This window comes from Coregonus clupeaformis, chromosome 7, assembly GCF_020615455.1.
Source record: "Coregonus clupeaformis isolate EN_2021a chromosome 7, ASM2061545v1, whole genome shotgun sequence".
Taxonomy (NCBI): domain Eukaryota; kingdom Metazoa; phylum Chordata; class Actinopteri; order Salmoniformes; family Salmonidae; genus Coregonus; species Coregonus clupeaformis.
The window spans coordinates 41,623,896-41,648,003 of record NC_059198.1 but is presented as its reverse complement, the minus strand read 5'-3'; the positions used below and the strand labels follow the sequence as shown (position 1 = coordinate 41,648,003).

The 24,108-nt window shown below is 41.9% G+C and overlaps 1 protein-coding gene across 12 annotated transcripts in view; it reads right to left on the bottom strand.

Annotated features, from left to right (window-relative positions):
* Positions 1 to 39: 39 nt before the first annotated feature.
* The window catches only part of LOC121569191 (aspartyl/asparaginyl beta-hydroxylase), a 42,324-nt gene continuing 18,255 nt past the window's right edge, over positions 40 to 24,108 (bottom strand). For 7 of the 12 annotated variants that reach the window (XM_041879940.2, XM_041879939.2, XM_041879941.2 and 4 more), the window contains one exon: positions 20,574 to 22,978. In XM_041879940.2, coding sequence (XP_041735874.2) covers positions 20,739 to 22,978 — 2,240 coding nt within the window. In that variant the 3' untranslated portion in view covers positions 20,574 to 20,738. Of the gene's footprint in view, positions 2,328 to 4,270; positions 4,405 to 4,788; positions 4,881 to 5,226; positions 5,363 to 5,642; positions 5,781 to 6,005; positions 6,096 to 6,182; positions 6,282 to 6,565; positions 6,703 to 6,968; positions 7,120 to 7,347; positions 7,435 to 7,548; positions 7,635 to 8,837; positions 8,880 to 11,886; positions 11,935 to 12,097; positions 12,218 to 12,334; positions 12,389 to 12,988; positions 13,025 to 13,179; positions 13,213 to 13,314; positions 13,348 to 13,548; positions 13,591 to 18,181; positions 18,251 to 20,573; positions 22,979 to 24,108 lie in introns of those variants that run through there. The other 5 variants (XM_045221413.1, XM_045221415.1, XM_041879946.2 and 2 more) reach the window with 2 other exon arrangements.

Sequence of the window (24,108 nt, the reverse complement as noted above, 5' to 3'; positions counted from 1 at the left end):
TTCAATTATTCAGTGCAACTAAATACAACATACAAAATATAATTGAAAGATGCATTACTTACTGTACTTGCAGGCCAGTTACAACAGTTGGAACAGCTCAGTGATTTCAACACCACAAAAGTATTAACTTCAAATCTACAAAGAGTGATATAAATTCATAACAGAGTATGTGGCTTTGTGAACGTTCTTGATTTGTTACTAAGAAACTATTTTGAAGCAAGGAGGATAACTTGAATGTCGTCATCATCACAACCCAAACGGATAACCCCAAATACCCCAAGACACCTATGTCCATGACAGATAGCCACACTTGGTGAAAAGTTGAAAGGCAATCCTTTTTTGGGCAGACAGGATGACATCCAGTGGTCCTAAGGAATGACTCCGATCCATGGCATTATGATGTGTTCACATGCTCCTCTAAAGTAGGAAACTTGGGGTACAATGGTGTTACCCAAGTTTCCCACTCGTATTTTTCAATATGAACGGTTTTTGACATCTGAAACAGGTAGGTATGATGAGTCCGTGGGCTTGCTAGAAATTTCTCAGTCCCGAGTTTCCAATAATTCTGATAGCACATGAACGCAGCATAATAGCACCGGACTGATTCGGACATGATTTTGTTGCTGCAATGAAGCAGACTACCAACGCACATAGAGAGTGATTAAATAACAACAAATCTAGAAGAATATGCTTTGGCACTTATTTTTTCTTTTGAATATCAACATCATTGGTCAAGCAAAGACTCCTTCTAGTCAGCTTTGCTATACATGGAATGCAGCAGACCTGGGTGAAATACTTTATAATACTCTAGTATAGCCTATGATGTGCATTTGATTTAGCTTGGGGTTCTCCTTTTAGGGACTATTCCATTGGTTCCATTGTACAAGGCAAACTAAATTAAGCGCAGCTGAAGTATTGGTAAGTATTTGACATGTATTTGACCCAGGTAAGAATGCAGTGTGACAAGACTGGTGTACATTCAACATGCTCCTGCCAAAGTTTTACACAGGAGAATTAGCATTTTATAAAACATTAAAATGTTATGCATGTACAAAATATAAGCCTTCAGTCAAATGTTCATATTTGATACATTTAAGAATGTAAATACACACATTTGGGAGGATTTTAAATTACAAGGACAAGCCTGTTGAGCATAATGGTTTGTGTGTTCTCACAGGTCAAGGCACAGTTGAAAATATATTGTCAGCGTACAAATATAAGATGTTTCAGTCCATTTTCTTTGTTCACAATATTAATTCTGCAATATAAACATTCTTGGCATTGTGATGTCCCAGCCATTAATCTAAAGTGACATTCGAAAATCATACGAGTGAAATGGAATGACTTAATAAGTAGTGGAACCCCAAAATACAGTAAGAGGCAGATTACTGTACAGTTATGGAAGTAACATGAAGGTAATGTATGACCATTATATGCAATAAGAGCTGTGTAACAACAAATCAAGTGTTAGAGAAACAACAGATTCAGATTCACACTTTTCAGCTAGCAGAGGTTTAGCTAGCTTAGCAACAATTTACAGGGATAGTTTTCCGTGTTGTTACTCTAATCTTAATAGTGTTTTTACCTCAAGCTTTTGAAGACTTGAACATGAAAGTCATCAAATAACTTTTCTTGAGGAAAGAAAACGATTAAGATTGGGATAAAAACCAGGAAAACAATCCCTTTAAGAAATGATATCAGTACCTATACAACAGAAAACCTGCTAGCTGCAATACCAAAGTTTTGTTCAGTTACCGTTGATATGTTAGGTATGTTTCAGACATACTTTGGTTGACTAATGAAAAACAACAATGCACTTGTGATACATTTACAACACAACCTATGTGATATTCAACCCACACCTTACCGTAAGTCCACATTTAGGCCTAAAAACCGACTTGGCTAGTACCACAGTTAACAGTCAGTGTTCAAAGTGTCGTTGTAAGGCTTTTCCAAATCTGACAGGGCCTTCAGTAATGTTCTAGATGGTTCCAAAATGGAGCCCTTGACTGAGCAAGGGCAAGTGTCACATTTGACACGTTTGACCTAAAATGGCCGACTGTGAAGGAATGGGTGGACAGACAGAGACCAGATACTATGGACCCTTCCGTTCTTATGGGTTAAGAGTGTTAACCCCAGGACGCCAGTAGGTGACAGTCAGTCTGTCGTACAGTCTTTAAATGGGGGAGAGAGTCTGCCGTTGGTACTGGGTAAGCTCGGGGTGCCACACGTCCACGATGAAGATGAGCCGGTAGCTGTTGGCGTCCTGCCACACCTCGTGCTCAAAGGAGTCATCAAAGATGAGCACTTTCCCCTCCTCCCAAGCTCTGGAAGAGAACAGCAAAGATCATAGCCTTTGTGTTAAAGCTAGAGTCCTTAATTGAAACAATAACAAAGTGCCACCCCGCCTCTGTTTTGGTAAAAAGCTGAGGTATGGGCCTGGATAAATGTAACCACTCCCAAGTTTATAGACAGAGCTATGGATTCAAGGACTGACCATCCATGATATCAAAATTATTGTTTTAACCATGTTTTGAAGCTATAGAGCGTTTGTTTACACTTGCATTGTTTACAAACATTGGAGTAAAACAAACTTATATTTTGGGTTCTGATGGGGTACGACAGTTGAACTAAGCTCATGAGGTATTTATAAGTTCCATTCTTCAAAAATCTATGGGTATACAGTGGGGGAAAAAAGTATTTAGTCAGCCACCAATTGTGAAAGTTCTACCACTTAAAAAGATGAGAGAGGCCTGTAATTTTCATCATAGGTACACGTCAACTATGACAGACAAAATGAGAAAAAAAAATCCAGAAAATCACATTGTAGGATTTGTAATGAATTTATTTGCAAATTATGGTGGAAAATAAGTATTTGGTCAATAACAAAAGTTTCTCAATACTTTGTTATATACCCTTTGTTGGCAATGACACAGGTCAAACGTTTTCTGTAAGTCTTCACAAGGTTTTCACACACTGTTGCTGGTATTTTGGCCCATTCCTCCATGCAGATCTCCTCTAGAGCAGTGATGTTTTGGGGGCTGTCGCTGGGCAACACAGACTTTCAACTCCCTCCAAAGATTTTCTATGGGGTTGAGATCTGGAGACTGGCTAGGCCACTCCAGGACCTTGAAATGCTTCTTACGAAGCCACTCCTTCGTTGCCCAGGCGGTGTGTTTGGGATCCTTGTCATGCTGAAAGACCCAGCCACGTTTCATCTTCAATGCCCTTGCTGATGGAAGGAGGTTTTCACTCAAAATCTCACGATACATGGCCCCATTCATTCTTTCCTTTACACGGATCAGTCGTCCTGGTCCCTTTGCAGAAAAACAGCCCCAAAGCATGATGTTTCCACCCCCATGCTTCACAGTAGGTATGGTGTTCTTTGGATGCAACTCAGCATTATTTGTCCTCCAAACACGACGAGTTGAGTTTTTACCAAAAAGTTCTATTTTGGTTTCATCTGACCATATGATATTCTCCCAATCCTCTTCTGGATCATCCAAATGCACTCTAGCAAACTTCAGACGGGCCTGGACATGTACTGGCTTAAGCAGGGGGACACGTCTGGCACTGCAGGATTTGAGTCCCTGGCGGCGTAGTGTGTTACTGATGGTAGGCTTTGTTACTTTGGTCCCAGCTCTCTGCAGGTCATTCACTAGGTCCCCCCGTGTGGTTCTGGGATTTTTGCTCACCGTTCTTGTGATCATTTTGACCCCACCATAATTTGCAAATAAATTCATAAAAAATCCTACAATGTGATTTTCTGGAAAAAAATGTCTCAATTTGTCTGTCATAGTTGACGTGTACCTATGATGAAAAGTACAGGCCTCTCTCATCTTTTTAAGTGGGAGAACTTGCACAATTGGTGGCTGACTAAATACTTTTTTCCCCCACTGTATATCCTTAATTTATGAGTCCAAAAGTGGATGTAACAACTAAGAATGCATGTGGCTTTAATGAAGCCACATGCATGAGTTTTTATTTAATGGCAGCTTCTCCAGTTAGTTTGGTATAAACCTGAGAGGGATGGGGCTGGGGAAATGTAACCACTCAAATTCATAGACGGAGCTATGGATGCAAGGACTGACAGTCCACAAGATCGACATGTTAACAGTTAAAACATATTTTGCAGCTACACTTTGTCTTGAGTGACAATCAAGTACAGAGCACTCAAATGGTCAGTCTTACACTGTACCAAGAACTAACAAGTGGGTGAGGTTGTTAGATGTAATAAGGGGATGACGTTGATGGCTGTGGAAGATGTTACCTGGTGTTGTTGGTGCACCTGATCGTGCAGCCTGTCTTTGGGATGACCAGGCCCAGGTGCATGCGCAGGCGACAATTGGTGGGCCCCGTGTGGGGCCAGACGTGAGTACCAGGCTGCATCACAGAGAACTTGATCTGGAACCCAGGGAGAAATGGGGAGGGACGGGGAGACAGAGAGAGAGAGAGAGAGAGAGAGAGAGAGAGGCGATCATACACACAGAGAAAGTGAACAGAGCTGAAATTAAATATGATTAAATTTATTCAGACAATTCATTTTTCTATTTTGAAGCAACCTAAAAGAAAACAAACATTTCCTATTTTTACAACAGAAATTGAGAGAAATATCAGTGAGAGTAACATAGTGCCTTTGTAACTCCATCTATCTCCAGTAGGAGCCTGCAGGGCCAGGCTGTCTCTCCATCTATCCTCCCCTGCTCTACAGCAGTGCTGGCTGGCTGGATGTGTGGTGTGATGCCTGATAGTTGGCATGTCAGTCACATCTGTGGCAGGGTGACCTACCTGTCCTCTCTTGCAGCCCGTAGCCTCTGGATAGCGCTCCAACAGGCCACAGGTCTTTGGAACACTGCGGCAGGACTCCCCTGCCTTCTTGCCTGCAAGGAACAGCAGAAGATAAACAAGGAATTAGAGGCCAGGTTCAGACACCACTAAACCTATACTTAGACACTTATGGGCAGTGGTGTAAAGTAGTTAAGTAAAAATACTTTAAAGTACTACTTAAGTCGTTTTTTGGGGTATCTGTACTTTACTTTACTATTTATATTTTTGCCAACTTTTACTCCACTACATTTCTAAAGAAAATGATGTACTTTTTACTCCATACATTTTCTCTGACACCCAAAAGTACTTTTTCCAGCACTGCTTGTGGGGATTATTTTCATTCAATTACATTTAGTGTATTTCTAACATAGGGACTTGCCAGGTGTTTGATTTGTTTACCTTGCTGCCAGAGGGTGAACTGACCCCACTCCCCTTTTTCTCTGAGGTTCTCCTCCTCTGGAACAAAGAGGCCGGTGGTTTTATCCATCACTGACAGGGCCTCGTCCCTGATGGTCCTCCAGTTTCTCTCCAGGGTCTGGGCCAAAGACATAGAATTAGGACACATTATTCATATTATTATTATATCTCTATGGTCAGTCCAAGCAAAGAGAAGACAGTCAGAGACAGCTTTACGCCAGGTCAAAACTCAAAAGAAGAAGAATTGACTGTTTTAAGATGGGAGAGACAGATCAAAGGAAAAGAGAGGACCTGCTCCCTCTAGACATTATTGAACTCTGTGACATTGATCAATCAATCAACTAACTATCAGTGAGAAAAGACAACCAGATGAGACAAGTTGTCATCATATACCTTACCTTGACTAGATCCAAATAGCCAGTGTCCTTGGGCGTCCACCACGGTTGGGCTTTGAGACCGTCCACATTGTAGAGAGATCGCTGCCATACGGAGGCAAAGTGACCTCTTTTGTGCCCTATCTCATACCACTTGTAGGCCTGGAAGAGGAGAAAACAGTTGTGCTTGTAGTATTCCAAAACCAACACATTTGAACTCATATAATACAGTATATTCAAATGCTCTGTTTTATTGTCAGAGGAAAAAGACTATCACGATAAGTCATACTGTTACCATACTCCGTAAAGTTACTATCTAGTAAATACTTCTGCTGTGGAGTCAGTATTGGTGTAAGCTTGGTGTCTGTAAGTTTGATCTTAACTCACACTGTCGTCTCCCATTCTTTGCAAGGCGTCTCCGAGGTGGAAGTAAAATCTGCCGTCGTCTGTGCCAGGGTCTCCTGATTCCAAACCATCCTGCAGTGCAGAGAGAGAGTTTCAGGATCAAAAGGGTGGTTTGAATCTGTGGGAACATGATTGGTTTATTATACACACAGTACTTACCCTGAGGAATGGGATGCTCTCGGCTATCTTATTTTCTGATTTGAGGATGAAGCCATAATGGACTTTAGCAAAGCCGTCACTTGGTGCAATGGTCAACACCTACCAGGGGATACATCATTCGAAATCGTAAATTGTTAATCAAACATTCAATCATGACACTCATTGACATTTCCCAACTCAAAATGTCACACTAGATGCATTCCATTTACTTGTAATCTTGCAAATTACAATTCTGTTACAAATGTGTTTACTGAAGCAGACCTGGTGAAAATGTGTTGCAAAGTAAAATCACTACATTTTCAACACATGGTTTCACCGCAAAAAAAGAATGCTTGGAAACCCCAAAGCAATCAAGAGTGGTGATGACTTGGACCACGGCTCACCTCCTCGTAGACCCTCTTGGCACTCTTGTTGTCTCCGATGAGCAGGTGAGCCACGCCCAGATCGTTCTTCAGGGCCACGTCCCCAGGGAAGATCTGTACCAGCTTCTCCAACGTGGCCAAGGCACCCCTCATACGACCTACACCAGAGAGAGAGAGGGAGTCACAACACACTCTATGCACACAACCACACTCCCCAGTAATATCAATTTGATAAATTATTCCAAAATACTGAATGAATTATATTAAATACTCAATTAAACCTAAAGACAAACACTACAACAACCCCTTTCCCAAATTACATGAATCGGAGTCACGCAATGGTCTTCAAACTAAGTACACAAGAAAAATGTATGGTATAATTTGTGTGTGTGGTCACTCCAGCATGCTTGGCCCTGTAGGTTACCTAGGAACTGCTGACGCTCGGCTCGTTTCTTCAGTGTGGCTTTGATGAGGTCAGGCGTGGCGTTGGGCAGCTCTGATGCCTCCTTGTACGTGCTGAGGGCCTTCTGCAGCATGTCGTTGCTGCGCATTTTCTCTGCCAGGTCATCCTCAGCCTGGACACACATAATGAGCCCCAGAACATTTCAGGCCTTTTCCCTATTTTTACATGGGTGCAATTTTCACCCTCTGTTTAGGCTCATAGTAAACAGTATTTAAGTGTTTAGTTAGTGATAAACACTAAGTGTTATGTGTTAAACTTGTTAAAGGGTTAACATTTGTTTAATCAGTACAAAATAAACCAGTAGAATGGTATGGAACAGTATTTAGACTGTGGTTCTCACCAGGGCTTTCCCATAGCGACACCTTGGACTCTGGGGGTACTGCTGAACTAGAGTGTCAAAAGCCCGGACCGCCTCCTCCACTTTCCCCTGGGTGGTGAAACAAGACATGGAAAACAACAGATCAGCATTGATTCATCCATTTACTTTCAAGATAAGAGCATGTTCATTAAAAACCTCACACAGTGTTATAACTAAGACTACCTTTTTACGTAACTTCTCAGCCGCGTCAATCTCCGTCTTGATAGTTTTCTCAAATGTATTCAGGAGTTTAGGCTTCTTCATTTTGGCTGAAACGTAGAACAGAACGTAATAAAAGTGAGGTATTGGGTGGATCACTCAATGTGTGTGTGGGTGGGTGCAACCTCAGAAAATTACGATGTAGTTTCTCAATGAAATTGCAGACCACACTGTAGTCCCTCTTATTTTCAACTCTAGACGGCAACTGCTTGGCCTCCGACCGCAAGGCACTACAGAGGGTAGTGCGTACGGCCCAGTACATCACTGGGGCCAAGCTTCCTGCCATCCAGGACCTCTATACCAGGCGGTGTCAGAGGAAGGCCCTCAAAATTGTCAAAGACTCCAGCCACCCTAGTCATAGACTGTTCTCTCTGCTACCGCACGGCAAGCGGTACCGGAGTGCCAAGTCTAGGTCCAAAAGACTTCTCAACAGCTTCTACCCCCAAGCCATAAGACTCCTGAACAGCTAATCATGGCTACCCAGACTATTTGCACTGCCCCCCCACCCCATCCTTTTTACGCTGCTGCTACTCTGTTAATTATTTATGCATAGTCACTTTAACTCTACCCACATGTACATATTACTTCAACTACCTCAACTAGCCGGTGCCCCCGCACATTGACTCTGCACCGGTACCCCCCTGTATATATAGCCTCCCTACTGTTATTTTATTTTACTTTACTTTTTTTCTCAACACTTTTTTTGTTGTTGTTTTATTTTTAAAATAAATACTTAAAAATAAATGCACTGTTGGTTAAGGGCTGTAAGTAAGCATTTCACTGTAATGTCTGTACCTGTTGTATTCGGCGCATGTGACCAATAAAATTTGATTTGATTTGATTTGACTTCCAGATGCGTCACTCATTGTGACTCAGTGGGTAGACATTTAAATGACTGTATTCGGAATGAAAAGCTAGACACAGTTTCTCTGGCAGGGCTAGGTGGGAGGACACTAATGCCAACTGAGGAGAATAACTACAATACTACGGTGCTGGGGTGGCCAACCATCCTGGAGAGCTTCTGAATGTGCAGGCTTTTGCTCCATCACTACACGTAAACACTTGATTCAGTGAATCAAGTCCCGAAAGAGGAGCGGCCAATTAGTAGAATAAGTACCGGTAGGTGTGTCAGAGTAGGGCTGGAACAAAACCCTGTGGCAGGCTAGCTCTCCAGGAGGGTTGGCCACCCCTTGCTATTCTGCTTCTAGAAAGCTCATGTTAGCCATAAAAATACAGATCAAAAGAACACTTACCTTTGTATGTGAGCATATCCTCGGGTTGGTCCTCTGCATTTCCTGAAAGACATACAAAGGGGTCATTCCATGTCATTTCAGCAAGCCAAATAGTTTCTGTACTTAGAAACAGATAAGATTAGCATTCCTGCAACATTACTTTGTTGAAATATAATTTGATCTCTGAGGAATCAAGCTAATTGATTGAACCCAAATTGGCCATTTAAAATTTTACGATTCATGTAATATTCAATAAAAATAGTACATGACACCCGATTTGGACCCCAATTTTTTTTAACAATGGGTAAGACATGAGGATTCCAAAGAACTTGTCAAAAGCCACCCACAAATCCCCGCCAATCTCACCTCAACAACAAGTATACAGTATCAGTTCTCTATGTCTGACAAGTAGTATGGAGCTGCGGCTCAGAGTATTGTTTCTTCATCCTATGTAATGCATTCTCAGTGAATTTGGTGATGTTTTTTTCCCCCCGCAAAGAAATGACACATTGAAGTTGTTAGGTTTATGTCCCATCCTACATCCTGATATTACCAGGTTCTGACCACTAGATGGTGCTGTTCCTGCTATTAGGTAAGTATTTCTTAAATTATGGGTCATGAACCACTTATGTTAATGATGGGTTGCGACATATCAGAGCAAAAACAAAATATTATATACATATATATTTATTTTTTACGAACTCAGTCAGGGTCTCAACTTACTGGTTAGAGTTAGAATAGTAGACAAGGTGCAATTTCGAAATTTGGTTGTCCATCAGTAATTTTTCACTTGTTATGTCAGTCACTCAATTAGCCATGTCAGCTAACAATGTTTAGATTGGTCAGTTAGTCTAGCCAGCTATCATGACTGAATACCGACTGAGCACGCAGGGCCAAGGGGCCCTGACTTCCAGGGGGCCCTCATTGATTTTGTTAGTCACTCTCACTCAGATATCATTAACATGGCATACGTTTGAACATGAAGCGTGAAAATGCTAATATAGGTACCATTTACTTGCATTGGATTTGTGCCACAAATGCTAAAAAGTTAGCATTTGAAACAGTGGCCAGGTAAACAAAACCAAAGCATGGGTTGCGCTCGTACCTTGTCCATAGACTGCTTACAGGGTCATGAAACCAATATGTCATTTTGTCATTTGGGTGATATTTTCTTTCAATCACCTAATAGCAGAAACAGCACCATCTAGTGGTCAGAACCTGGTAATATTAGGATGTAGGACGGGACATAAACCTAATGACTAATTTATCTGAACAGAATAAAAAAAAACATCCCCAAATTCACTGAGAATGCATTATATAGGATGAAGAAACAATACTCTGAGCCGCAGCTCCATACTACGACATAGAGAACTGATACTATATGGTCGTTGTTGTGGTGGGATTGGTGTGGGGTGTCGGTGGTCCGTGGGTGGATTTTGACAAGTTCTTTGGAATCCTCATCTTATTCATTGTTAGAATTTTTTGGGGTCCAAATCAGATATCGGGTACTTTATTTATTGCATATTATATGAGTCCTATAATTTAAAATGTCAAATTTGGGTGCAATCAATTAGCTTAATTTCTCAGAGATCAAATTATATTTCCACAAAATAATGTTGCAGGAATGCTAATCTCATCTGTTTCTAACTACAGAAACGATTTCAGAACAATCGCAAATGTTGGGTGTCGAAATCCTCTTTCTTGTGCTTTTTGAGTTGGAATGACCCAAAGGGAAGAAAATGACAGCTAGAAGAACGCTAGCAACACACAGTAGCAGCGCAAATAACAAATCAAGTTTTTTCAGATCAATGTAACAAAAAAAAAAAACATTACACGATAAAGGAAGACACATTTAAGAAACAGAAAAAAAACTGATCTGGCTTAAAAAGCATAATGACTTTCTTGGAAAAACTAAAGGTTTATATAAAAGATTGTATAGAGAATAAACTGGTGTTCGCCAATTCAGTAAAAAAAAATCATGACGTCAACAGCAGCAAACACTGCAATACTAGACACTTGAAATCGTAGAGGTCTGCTTTTTTCATTATTGTATGGACTGCTCATATTTTACAAATCTCACAGATTAAAATAAAACTGACGTCTCACGCAACCAGTAATAAACTGAAGAAAGAACTCATTTTAGGTTCTGACCTGAGCTTACATTTCAGAGCAGTGATGTGAAAAGAGTGGTTATGTCACAATTTACCAGGCATATTGGATAAATACCATAGGCCAGGGATCTGGGGGGCTTTTCAAACTGCACCTCACTCTCCAACTTCAGAACAGTGTTTTCCCTACTGCTGTCTGTATAGGCAGGGTTGATCCCACCACAACATTGCCCTTGCAGTTAATAATCACAAGAGGGTGCGGATGGGTCGTATATCAGTCAAGACTTATTAGGAGGAACTGAGTGACTTTGATACCTAGTCATGTAGTGTTACACACCACGTCTATTGAACATCAAACTCCACTGTTAAGAGCCAACTAATTTGTGTCAACCAGTGACAAAAATACACTCTCAGCCAATACCACAGTTTCCAAGTGCGTGAGTCACAAATCAAAGCAGGAACCACCCAAAAAGGAAGTTTTTTTTATTTTTAAATTTTGTCATTTAGCAGACGCTCTTATCCAGAGCAATTTACAGGAGCAATTAGGGTTACATCGACAGATTTTTCACCTAGTCAGCTTGGGGATTAGAACCAGCGACCTTTCGGTTACTGGCACAACGCTCTTACCCACTAAGCTACCTGCCGCCCCCTCCATAGAAATGACAGTCACATAAGTGCCTTTGAGGTGGCCTTGAATGACTGGAAGCACTGGGAAACGCTATGTGACAACTGCATTGAGCCGCTGCCACGTCATCAACAGCAGCTGTAGACGGCTGATCTGAGGTATATAAGGCTACCCTACAAAATAGCCTGGTCTGCATTAGAGTACCATTAAAGTACTTATAGTCACATGTTATTTGACTGCCAACCCTAACGGATTTAACTGTTGACATACGATGTGATTATGTGTGTTCAAATGTTTACTGTGAATAAAGCTTAAATGTGTGTGTTGGTAAACCCACCTTCTGACTCTTCCTGTGGTGTTTTCTCCTCTACCGCCACTGGCTCCTCTGCAAGAACCCAAACCCACAGGCAAGTAGGTACAGCGCAGTTAGGAAATCAACATTATTCAATACTGCCTCATTTCAGATGGACACAGGAGCTCTAAGTGAGAATGTTCCTTTAAAAAGCAATGGTTTAAGACTATGGTACAAGATTTGGTATACTTCTAACCTTTCAGTTCTGGGACAGCTTCAGCTTCCAGTTCCGGAACAGATTCCAACTCTGGTTCCACGTCAGCCTCCGGTTCTGGGACTGATTCATCCTCTGCATTGTATTGCAATTGTAATCGTACTAAAGATGAGATTTCAGTGCCATATAAGCATGTTTATATGGTACATGGTGAAGGAGGACTAATCTAAGATAACACATTGGTGTGTGTGTGTGTGTGTGTGTGTGTGTGTGGCCCACCTGCTTCCTGTGTCTCCTGGAAGCCTGGCTGGTCATTGTATTGCTTTGACTCTTCTGCAAGCAAATAAACATTTAATAAATACACTAACTATTCACAGACCCTTCACCATGTCTAATAAACACACTAACTATTCACAGACCCTTCACCATGTCTAATAAACACTAACTATTCACAGACCCTTCACCATGTCTAATAAACACACTAACTATTCACAGACCCTTCACCATGTCTAATAAACACACTAACTATTCACAGACCCTTCACCATGTCTAATAAACACACTAACTATTCACAGACCCTTCACCATGTCTAATAAACACACTAACTATTCACAGACCCTTCACCATGTCTAATAAACACACTAACTATTCACAGACCCTTCACCATGTCTAATAAATACACTAACTATTCACAGACCCTTCACCATGTCTAATAAACACACTAACTATTCACAGACCCTTCACCATGTCTAATAAACACTAACTATTCACAGACCCTTCACCATGTCTAATAAACACTAACTATTCACAGACCCTTCACCATGTCTAATAAACACACTAACTATTCACAGACCCTTCACCATGTCTAATAAACACACTATCACCAATGCTCATACTGAAACGTTTAAATGTAGAATCAGTACTGTAGCTTACCTATTGTCTGCTGTGGCTGTGCCTCCTTAACCAATTCTGAAAATATACACCCATAGTTTATTTAGTGCAAGAAGCTATGCTTAGTGGTCAGTGCAAGTTCACAGTTAAGACCAGTTAACCAAGGAGGCAGGGAAGGAGAGTAGAAAACTCTATTTGGCCAATGAATAATCAAAACATTCTGAATATCTCACCTCCTTTCATGTCAATGGCATCGCTTTCATCCTCTAAAAAATGTAATGCAAAACAGACTCATGTAAGTATGAATGAGTCACAAACACACATTGTAAAAAAATAAAAAGAACATAAAAAATCTAAGACACACTAACCATAAGGATGTGTTGCTTCATCTCTACTGTCATCTAAGGAGATGTCAAACGGAATATTATTTGTTGTTGCTATCATACTAAACACACAGCAGCTAATGAGGCTACAGGTATGATACGTAGTTACAGTATGAGTTAGTCCATTTTGGGATTAATTATAAAATATTGTGATAGCCATTGATATTATGCCATTTATAATTGTCGTCACTTTTCATTAAGGGAAGATGCAAAACGTACCTGGGACAAAATCATCTGATATCGGCGGGAGTGGGACAGCAGCTGAAATGACATTGACATGAAGCTTGAGGAAGAGAGAATCAATGCTTTAAACTGTGTTAAACCGAGTTGATTGGAATTCAAACTAAGCCGCTATGCAGTTATGTGCCTTCTCTAGCCCCATCCCTCAGCTGTTTACCAAAACCGTGGTCTTAACCTTTGTAGCTCAGTTGGTAGAGCATGGCGCTTGCAACGCCAGGGTTGTGGGTTCGTTTCCCACGGGGGGGCAGTATGGAAATGTATGCACTCACTAACTGTAAGTCGCTCTGGATAAGAGCGTCTGCTAAATGACTAAAATGTAAAAAATGTAATAAAACCTTTTGTTATTGAAATACAGATTGCCCCTTTAAGGTTGTCGCATCAGTTTGTGCAGTTGCCATTCAGCTTTAGAAACACTCCTGCTGCCTTTTCGGGTGGTTCCTGCTTTTCTTTTTGACACAGCCAATTGCAATTTCTTTTTCCAGGTGGTTTTCAAGGCCCCAAATCAACATCCAGGGCCTATTCAACCAACATCTCTAATTGGAATATGAGAGGGGGCACTGGGTCAAGCAGGTTTATGGTCCTGTCATTGCTTTGACCTCTCCAGTCCTTTCAGAAAGATGAGCCATCAAAGTCAGTGTAGAGGTATGGTGTTAAGGGAATGTAGCCTAGCCATTGCCTTATCTTTCTGAAGGTATTATCATGACATTGTACAGCAGAGCAATCTCTATACAAGAAAACAATGTTGTTATGATAAGATTTATGTCCTGAATAGCAGCTTTTGATTGAATTCCACACAGGATGATCAGAATGAGTCACACGAAACATAATGGATAATTCTGCAATGAAGCACAGCAACAGAATGAGCGGAATGGATTTTTATGAAGGGACACAGTACGAATCTCCCCTCAAACTGTTTGCCAACAGAAGGATACATTGGTGGGATAGTGCATAGCTACACATGGAGGAAATTGAACAGCAGTTGGTATGCGCCGTGACAATATTTACCAGGTGATACTGGCACGCTTGATGTTCTTGGTGGGAGAAGGATGAACAATGTTTTATCAAGAGGGGTCCTCACCTTCCTCTACCTGGACAGCAAACTCAGCGAGAGCCTCAAATGATCCTGCCTCAACCGCCAGTTTCCCCTCAAAAGCTTCCTCAGTGGTATCTTCCGATATGGCTGGCGCTCCCTCTGTGTCCGGACTCTCCCCTTCAGGGGCCTGCTGCTCCTGTGATGGGGTCGGTGGACGCTGCTCTTCTTCCTCAGTCCTCTCTGTTGTCTGGACGACTTCCTCCACAATGTGCTCGGCTAAAAGTTGCATTTTACAATCCAAGGACATTCGTTTAGGCCAGGGACTATATCCTTATGAAGACATGTTTGTCGAAACGCATCGGTCTTAAGCGGAAGTTTTACTTATCTTAAAAGATACAAACCACAGGTTACTTCGCTTTTCGACATTCATTTTAGATTAGTTTACTGTGCTGTATGTCCAGGCAGTGTAGCACAACCCTATTGTAGTTTGTCATTTCAGCTCTATCGGATTCTGCCGGCCGGAGGTCATGCATACGCTTTTCATTAAAATATCTTCCTACCGTGACGGTCTTTGACCAAACACCACCAAATCAAATCAAATGTTATTGGTCACATACACATATTTTGTCACGCCTTCCGCAGAGGCTGCCTCCCCTCCTTGTTCGGGCAGGCTTCGGCGTTCGTCATCACCGGCTTACTAGCCAATGCCGCTCCATATATCATCATTCCATTTGTCTTGTCTTGTCAATTACACACACCTGGTTCTTATCCCCTCATTAGTCTGTGTATAAGTGTTCCCTCTGCCCCTCTTGTCCTTGTGGGGGATTGTTATTTGTGAGAGTAGTGTAGCTCGGTGGAGCTACTCTCACTTTGTATTGCCGGGGTAGATTTTTCCCCTGTGCCTGTATATTGTTGAAGCTACCCGTACCTTGTATTGCCAGGGTAGATGGTTTCCCCTGTGACTGTTTTCTGTTGTCGCTATCCAGCGCAATTGTGTACGATGGAATAAACTCTGTATTCGGTGATATACCCTCCTGCGCCTGACTCCTATCACACTCATCACATATTTAGCAGATGTTATTGCGGGTGTAGCGAAATGCTTGTGTTCCTACCTCCAACAGGGCAGTAGTCCTGTGTAGCTCAGTTGGTAGAGCATGGCGTTTGCAATGCCAGGGTTGTGGGTTCGTTTCCCACGGGGGACCAGTATGAAAAAAAATGTATGCACTCACTAACTGTAAGTCGCTCTGGATAAGAGCGTCTGCTAAATGACTAAAATGTAAAAATTTATCTAACAATTCACAACAATACACACAAATCTAAAAGTAAAATAATGGAATTAAGAAACATATACAGTGCATTCGGAAGGTATTCAGACCCCTTGACTTTTTCCACATTGTTACGTTACAGCCTTATTCTAAAATTGATTAAATTCATTTTTTCCCTCATCAATCTACACACAGTAACCCATAATGACAAAGCGAAAACAGGTTTTTATAAATGTTTACACATTTATAAAAAATTGAAAAACAAAAACACCTTATTTACATAAGTATTCAGACCCTTTGCTATGAGACTCAAAATTGAGCTCAGGTGCATCCTGTTTCCATTGGTCATCCTTGAGATGTTTCTACAACGTGATTGGAGTCCACCTGTGGTAAATTCAATTGATTTTACATGATTTGTAAAAGGCACACACCTGTCTATATAAGGTCCCACAGTTGACAGTGCATGTCAGACCAAAAACCAAGCCATGAGGTGGAAGGAATTGTTCGCAGAGCTCCGAGACAGGATTGTGTCAAGGCACAGATCTGGGGAAGGGTACAAAAACATTTCTGCAGCATCCCCAAGAACACAGTGGCCTCCAACATTCTTAAATGGAAGAAGTTTGGAACCACCAAGACTCTTCCTAGAGCTGGCCGCCCGGCCAAACTGAGCAATCGGGAGAGAAGGGCCTTAGTCAGGGAGGTGACCAAGAACCTGATGGTCACTCTGACAGAGCTCCAGAGTTCATCTGTGGAGATGGGAGAACCTTCCAGAAGGACAACCATCTCTGCAGCACTCCACCAATCATGCCTTTATGGCAGAGTGGCCAGACAGAAGCCACTCCTCAGTAAAAGGCACATGACAGCTCACTTGCAGTTTGCAAAAGGCACCTAAAGGACTCTCAGACCATCAGAAACAAGATTCTCTGGTCTGATGAAACCAAGATTGAACTCTTTGGCCTGAATGCCAAGCGTCACGTCTGGAGGAAACCTGGCACCATCCCTACGATGAAGCGTGGTGGTGGCAGCATCATGCTGTGGGGATGTTTTTCAGCGGCAGGGACTGGGAGACTAGTCAGGATCGAGGGAAAGATGAACGGAGAAAAGTACAGAGAGATACTTGATGAAAACCTGCTCCAGAGCGCTCAGGACCTCAGACTGGGGCGAAGGTTCACCTCCTAACAGGACAACGACCCTAAGCACACAGCCAAGACAATGCAGGAGTGGCTTTGGGACAAGTCTCTGAACTTCCTTGAGTGGCCCAGCCAGAGCCTGGACTTGTACCCGATCAAACATCTCTGGAGAGACCTGAAAATAGCTGTGCAGCGACGCTCCCCATCCAACCTGACAGAGCTTGAGAGCATCTGCAGAGAAGAATGGGAGAAACTCCCCAAATACAGGTGTGCCAAGCTTGTAGTGTCATATCCAAGAACACTCAAGGCTTTAATCGCTGCCAAAGGCTCTTCAACAAAGTACTGAGTAAAGGGTCTGAATACTTATGTAAATGTGATAACCTGTTTTTGCTTTGTCATTATGGGGTACTGTGTGTAGATTGATTAGGTAAAAAAAATATTTCATCCATTTTAGAATAAGGCTGTAATGTAACAAAATATGGAAAAAGTCAAGGGGTCTGAATAGTTTCCGAATGCACACTAAATATTAGGACGAGCAATGTCGGAGTGCCATTGACTAAAATACAGTAGAATAGAATACAGTATATACATATGAAATGAGTAAAGCAGTATGTAAACATTATTAAAGTGACTAGTGTTCCATTATTAAAGTGACCAGTGATTCCATGTCTATGTATATAGGGCAGCAGCCTCTAAGGTGCAGGGTTGAGTAACCGGGTGGAGAATGTGTGTACAGGTTGTGGGTCAACCCCGACCACCCAGTACATTGGATGAGCTAATCTGAGCACACCTATTCTTGCCTTGGTGGCATTTTAATATGTTTTTATGATCAACTGAGAATATCTGGTCAATGGCTGGTTAGCTGTAGGACAGGACAAATGCCTTTTCTGATAACAAATAAGCCCATAAGCCAAGAGGGTGTCATTTGAGTGACAGTTACACCCACTCTAACCTGTCTCCTAAACCCCCCCAAAAGAAACAATACTGGTGAGGATATGTCCACATGCATCTTTAACATTACGGTAATATTTTCAAAGTGGTATCACATCCTCATTGTCTCTCACATTATGCCTTTGTGTTTTTGGAGTAAGAAGAGCATGTCTGGGTATGTGCTATACAGAAGATAATACCTTGCTATATGCAATGTGAAGGGACCAATCAGTCTCAAGAAGGTGTGGTCTTACCTGGTTCTTCCATAGCAGATTCCGCCTTGGCTTCCCTCTGCACCAGAGAAACCGGCCTCTCCTTCACACCTGTTTGTTTGGAAATGTTCATGTGTGCACGTGAAACATTACGTACAAAAAAAATATGCCATTTCTCACCACCACACAGCTCTAGAAATAACTGCATTTCACAAGAGTATCAATTTCAACTGTCAGGAATATGATTGACTTGAGAACATACATAAAAAGGTACATTTTCCAAGAAGTTAGAATGACCAGAGGAAAGAGAAAGGCCCATAAATGAAATAAATAAATGACAGAGGAACATGAAAAGGAAATGAAAGAAGTCATATCAACAATGCACAACTGACTTGGGTTTACAGTTTGTTGTAACAGTGCCTGATCTAACAGGTATGGAAATACTTCCATAGGCCTTCAGTCACATAGCAGAATCTATGGCATCTTCAACTCTAACATTCTGAACTATTAACCCCCTCTCATTTTGTTTGGATTATTGGATGGTTCTTTTAAGGAGATTCTTTGACAGTCCTGGCCTGCCCTAAGTAATGTCAACGTTGACAAGTTTATTAATCACATATCACGGCTGTTGGCAATCTGAGAGAATAGGTCACTACTACCACTCATACTACCACAATACATACATATGAAACACGTTGGGCTTGGGCTACAATATATTGTATGAAAGTTGCTATAGATAGTTATTATTGCTATTGAAAAAGCACACACGCCAATTTGAGAAAAGATCTTTAATAATCAAAGAGGCTTGAGGACAAAAGCTTAACTTATCTGGCATCATTGCATTTTGGACCAAAAACTAAGTCAGCAATGATATGATTTAACAAAATACACCAACTTCAGCCATACTGCCAGTACCTTGTGAGATTTTAGTTTCACCAAAGCAAGAAAAGGCCTACATCGTTTTACAAAAATACACCTCGGCTGTTTCAAACACAACAGACACAGACATAAAAACAACGATTTTTAAAAAGGTAGTCTTTTTTCTGTCATGCAATTTCTAAATATTAACTTTACAGCAGTAAAATATAGCACAGGTACCATTTACAACTGGTAAATGACAGAGTACTCCAAGAAGAGTTGGTAGGTTGTTCCACACAGAGAGTTTCACACTTGCACTAAAAAGGAATCATCAAGTCTCTACGAAAATAAAAATGTAGCTATGGCCTTGCTTCATGAGATGTTTCAAGTAATATGTAAAGAAGTGCCCAGGCCATACTGAAGATTTTTCAGAAAGCAAAAGTAATCTTCTTGTCATCATACAAAAATACCTATCAAGTTAACACAAAACATGATTTAACGAGCATATAGCTGAAAAGCAAGCAAAGAGTAGAAAAGCACTAATTTGATTAAATTCCAAACAAACGAAAGAAAGAGCACTGATAGCACACATTTGATAGTTTACAATTAAGCATTAAGACCTGAGGGGGTGTGGTATATGGCCAATATACCACGGCTAAGGGCTGTTCTTACGCACGACGCAACATGGAGTGCCTGGGTACAGGCCTTAGCCGTGGTATATTGGCCATATACCACAAACCCCCAAGGTTCCTTATTACTATTAGAGCAGTCCAAATAAATGTTTTGTCATGCCCGTGGTATACGGTCTGATATACCATGACTGTCAGTCAATCAGCGTTCAGGGCTTGAACCACCCAGTTTATAGCACTCATTGTTTGTAAATCTGTATGGCAATGCAAATTTATGATAGCCATTTCAACTCACTGAGAAACACCTTATACCAGGGGTGTCAAACTCATTCCATGGAGGGCCTAGTGTCTGCTGGTTTTAGTTTTTTCCTTTCAATTAAGACCTAGACAACCAGGTGAGGGGAGTTCCTTACTAATTAGTGACCTTATTTCATCAATCAAGTACAAGGGAGGAGCGAAAACCCGCAGACACTCAGCCGTCTGTGGAATGAGTTTGACACGTGTGCCTTATACTAACAAAAATATTCTGCTTAATTTTGAAATCGAAAAAACAATCACTTCAAGCAAATGAGCATACTTTGTATTTAGTCTGTATATAACTCATTTCAAAAGTTGTGTATTCAGTGACTTGCAGGTGAAGGGTACAGAACGTACACTAATGAAAGAAAGACAGATACCCACACACTAATGAACGCTTCCACAATTTGATTGAATGCGTCCGCAGGTGTATCTATGGGAGCATTTTTCAGTGTGCAGGTACACATCTTTCTTTAATTATTATACAGTATGTATGTATCAGGGAACACGTTGGACACAAGTGGAATCGCTATAACGTGTTATCCCCTCGGTTGTACTCCGTGCATATTTTTCCCAATAAATCAATAATAAGCCATACAAATTTACCAAAAGGGGGAGGACAAGGCTCTAACAAAAGACCAAAACCAAAGTTGATTATCACAGATCACCACAGACCAGCCAAAACATATTTATTCAGCACCATCAATTATATTGGCTAAATTATAAATCAATTCCTTCAGATCTACAGAAGTGCCTTTAGGGAGGAGGGTATAGTTGTCTGTTTTGTAATTGAAGGATCATCAGCCTGTGCAGTTTCATTTCTTGTTCACCTTGGTGGCTTTAGGCTTCAGAAGGTCTTTTACAGCCAAGATTTTTTCCTTCTTGCTCGTAGTTGTGAAGTTATTCGCATTTTTCTCAGGCATCTCCTCTTTTGCCTGTTTGGCTCTTTTCTCCTCTTTCACAACTCTCTCCCTTTCTGCCTTTTCTTTGAGTACACGCTCTTTTTCAGCTCTCTCCTTCGCTGCCTTCTCCTTGGGTAACTGTTCTGTCTCAACCTTGGCCTTTGCAGTCTTTTCTTTTACTAAGTGTTCTTTTACCACCACTCTCTCCTTTTCTTTAGCAGCTAACTCTTTGGCTTGTTGCTCTTTCTCTGCTCTCTCCTTCTCTGCTCTCTCTTTGACTACCCGTTCTCTCTCCATCCACTCCTTTTCCTTGGCTACCCGTTCTCTCTCCATCCTCCCCTTTTCCTTGGCTACCCGTTCTCTCTCCATCCACTCCTTTTCCTTGGCTACCCGTTCTCTCTCCATCCGCTCTTCTTTCGCTACCCGTTCTCTCTCCACCCTCTCCTTTTCTGTTTTTTCCTTTGCTACCCGTTCTTTCTCTGCTCTTTCTTTGGTGACATGCTCTTTCTCCGCCCTTTCTCTCTCTTCCTTTTCTTTCTCTGCCCTTTCCTTGGCTAATCGCTCTTTCTCAACTCTCTCCTTTTCTTTGGCTAATCGCTCTTTCTCAACTCTCTCCTTTTCTTTGGCTAATCGCTCTTTCTCAACTCTCTCCTTTTCTTTGGCTAATCGCTCTTTCTCAACTCTCTCCTTTTCTTTGGCTAATCGCTCTTTCTCAACTCTCTCCTTTTCTTTGGCTAATCGCTCTTTCTCAACTCTCTCCTTTTCTTTGGCTAATCGCTCTTTCTCAACTCTCTCCTTTTCTTTGGCTAATCGTTCTTTCTCAGCCCTCTCCTTTTCTGCCCGTTCCTTCTCAATCCTCTCCTTTTCTGCTTTCTCTTTAGCTACCCGCTCTTTCTCAGCCCTCTCCTTTTCTGCCCGTTCCTTCTCAATCCTCTCCTTTTCTGCTTTCGCTTTAGCTACCCGCTCTTTCTCAGCCCTCTCCTTTTCTGCCCGTTCCTTCTCAATCCTCTCCTTTTCTGCTTTCTCTTTGGCTAATCGCTCTTTCTCAACTCTCTCCTTTTCTTTGGCTAATCGTTCTTTCTCAGCCCTCTCCTTTTCTGCCCGTTCCTTCTCAATCCTCTCATTTTCTGCTTTCTCTTTAGCTACCCGCTCTTTCTCAGCCCTCTCCTTTTCTGCCCGTTCCTTCTCAATCCTCTCCTTTTCTGCTTTCTTTTTAGCTACCCGCTCTTTCTCAGCCCTCTCCTTTTCTGCCCGTTCCTTCTCAATCCTCTCCTTTCCTGCTTTCTCTTTAGCTACCCGCTCTTTCTCAGCCCTCTCCTTTTCTGCCCGTTCCTTCTCAATCCTCTCCTTTTCTGCTTTCTCTTTAGCTACCCGCTCTTTCTCAGCCCTCTCCTTTTCTGCCCGTTCCTTCTCAATCCTCTCCTTTTCTGCTTTCTCTTTAGCTACCCGCTCTTTCTCAGCCCTCTCCTTTTCTGCCCGTTCCTTCTCAATCCTCTCCTTTTCTGCTTTCTCTTTAGCTACCCGCTCTTTCTCAGCCCTCTCCTTTTCTGCCCGTTCCTTCTCAATCCTCTCCTTTTCTGCTTTCTCTTTAGCTACCCGCTCTTTCTCAGCCCTCTCCTTTTCTGCCCGTGCCTTCTCAATCCTCTCCTTTTCTGCTTTCTCTTTGGCGGCCCGCTCCTTTTCCAGTATCTCATTCTCCATCCTTTCCAGCTCTGCCTTCTCCTTTTCTATCCTCTCATTCTCTACCTTTTCCTTCTCCAATCGTTCTTTTTCTGCCTTCTCCTCAGCTTCCCTCTGTTTCTCCAGCCTCTCTTTCTCTTCTCTCTCCAACTGCTCCATTCTCTCTTTCTTCAGCCTCTCTTTCCCTGCTTGCTCCAGTGCTCTTCTCTCTTCTTGTTCTCTTTCCTCCCCCTCTCTTTCCTGTTGAGCCAGTTGAGCCTCTAACATTTCCTGGGCTTTTTGGGCTGCCTCTTGCCTCTTGAGTTCCAGAGCATTGACCAATTGTCTCTCTTCCTCCTCTTTGGCCAGGATACTCCTCACTTCAGCCAAAGCCATTTCGGCAATTTTTTGGGCTTCAATCTTCTCATGGATCATTCTCAACTGTTCCTTTAATGCTGCCTTTAATTTCCTACCAAGTTCTCTTGTTGGGTGCTCTGGGGGTTGGAAACTTGTTTTAAAAAGGGCAGTATGTCAACACCCCTTCTATTTCCCACTGCCAATGGCACATGCCAGGAGGTTTATTATTATGTTATGTGTCCCAATATAGTTTGATTTGAAAATACAACATTTCACGCCACGTTTATTTTCAAAACATCCAGAATAAACGTTCCTTAATTAAATTGGGTTAGGTGTAAGGTTAGCAGTATAGTTAGGGTTATGGTTAGTTTGAAAATGTGATTTTTAGGAGAAATTATCAAAGTTCCAGCTTTGCCAGTTACTAAGCAACTCTGAAATGCTGTCTAGTTGATTTACATCTTACGTTCCACATTAAAGCTACATTCTGCGATTCGAAAAACAACAAAATGGGTTCCTGACACTTGTTTTGGTATAGAGTGGAGCGATGAAGCTAGGGAAATGTACCCCTCTCAAATTCATAGACATCACTCTTGATGCAAGGACTATAGCGTTGATCGCAAAATCAGCTATCCAAATCATGCTGTGATTGGGTATTGTGGTTCTGCCATGACTCTTTCGCATGCATGCACTTTACCAATCGGCTATCTGATCATTTGAAAACATCAAACCTGCATGAGAGAAGCCATTGATCACTAATGGATGTTCACAACATTGCTAACGAAATTGAAGAAAAACTCCAACATGCAGGCTATAGTTTGGCAGTGCTTTATTGTAACAACCAAACCAGTCTAGGAAATGAAACTGAGGCGACTGTATAGTCTACAGTTATTCAGCCTATCTTTTTCTTCTACCTCCTTCAACTACTTAAAAACGCTCTCTTTCTCTAGCCTTTCTTTCTCTGCTTGCTCCTGCGCTCTCCTCTCAGCCCCTCTTTCCTCTTCGAGTTGAGCCTCTAGCATTTCATGGGCTTTTGGGCCACCTCTTGCCTCTTGAGCTCCAGCACTCCGGACAATTGTCTCTCCTCCTCCTCTTTAGCAAGAATACTCTCAGCCTGTCTTTTGTCTTCTTGTTCAATTTCCTCCCTCACTTTCTCCTCCCTGAGTTCAGCCTGTAACATTCCCTGGGCTTTCTGGGCTGCCTCATGCTTCGAGCTGCAGAGCATTGACCACCTGTCTCTCCTCAGGCTCTGGTTGGGTCGGGCTTAAAA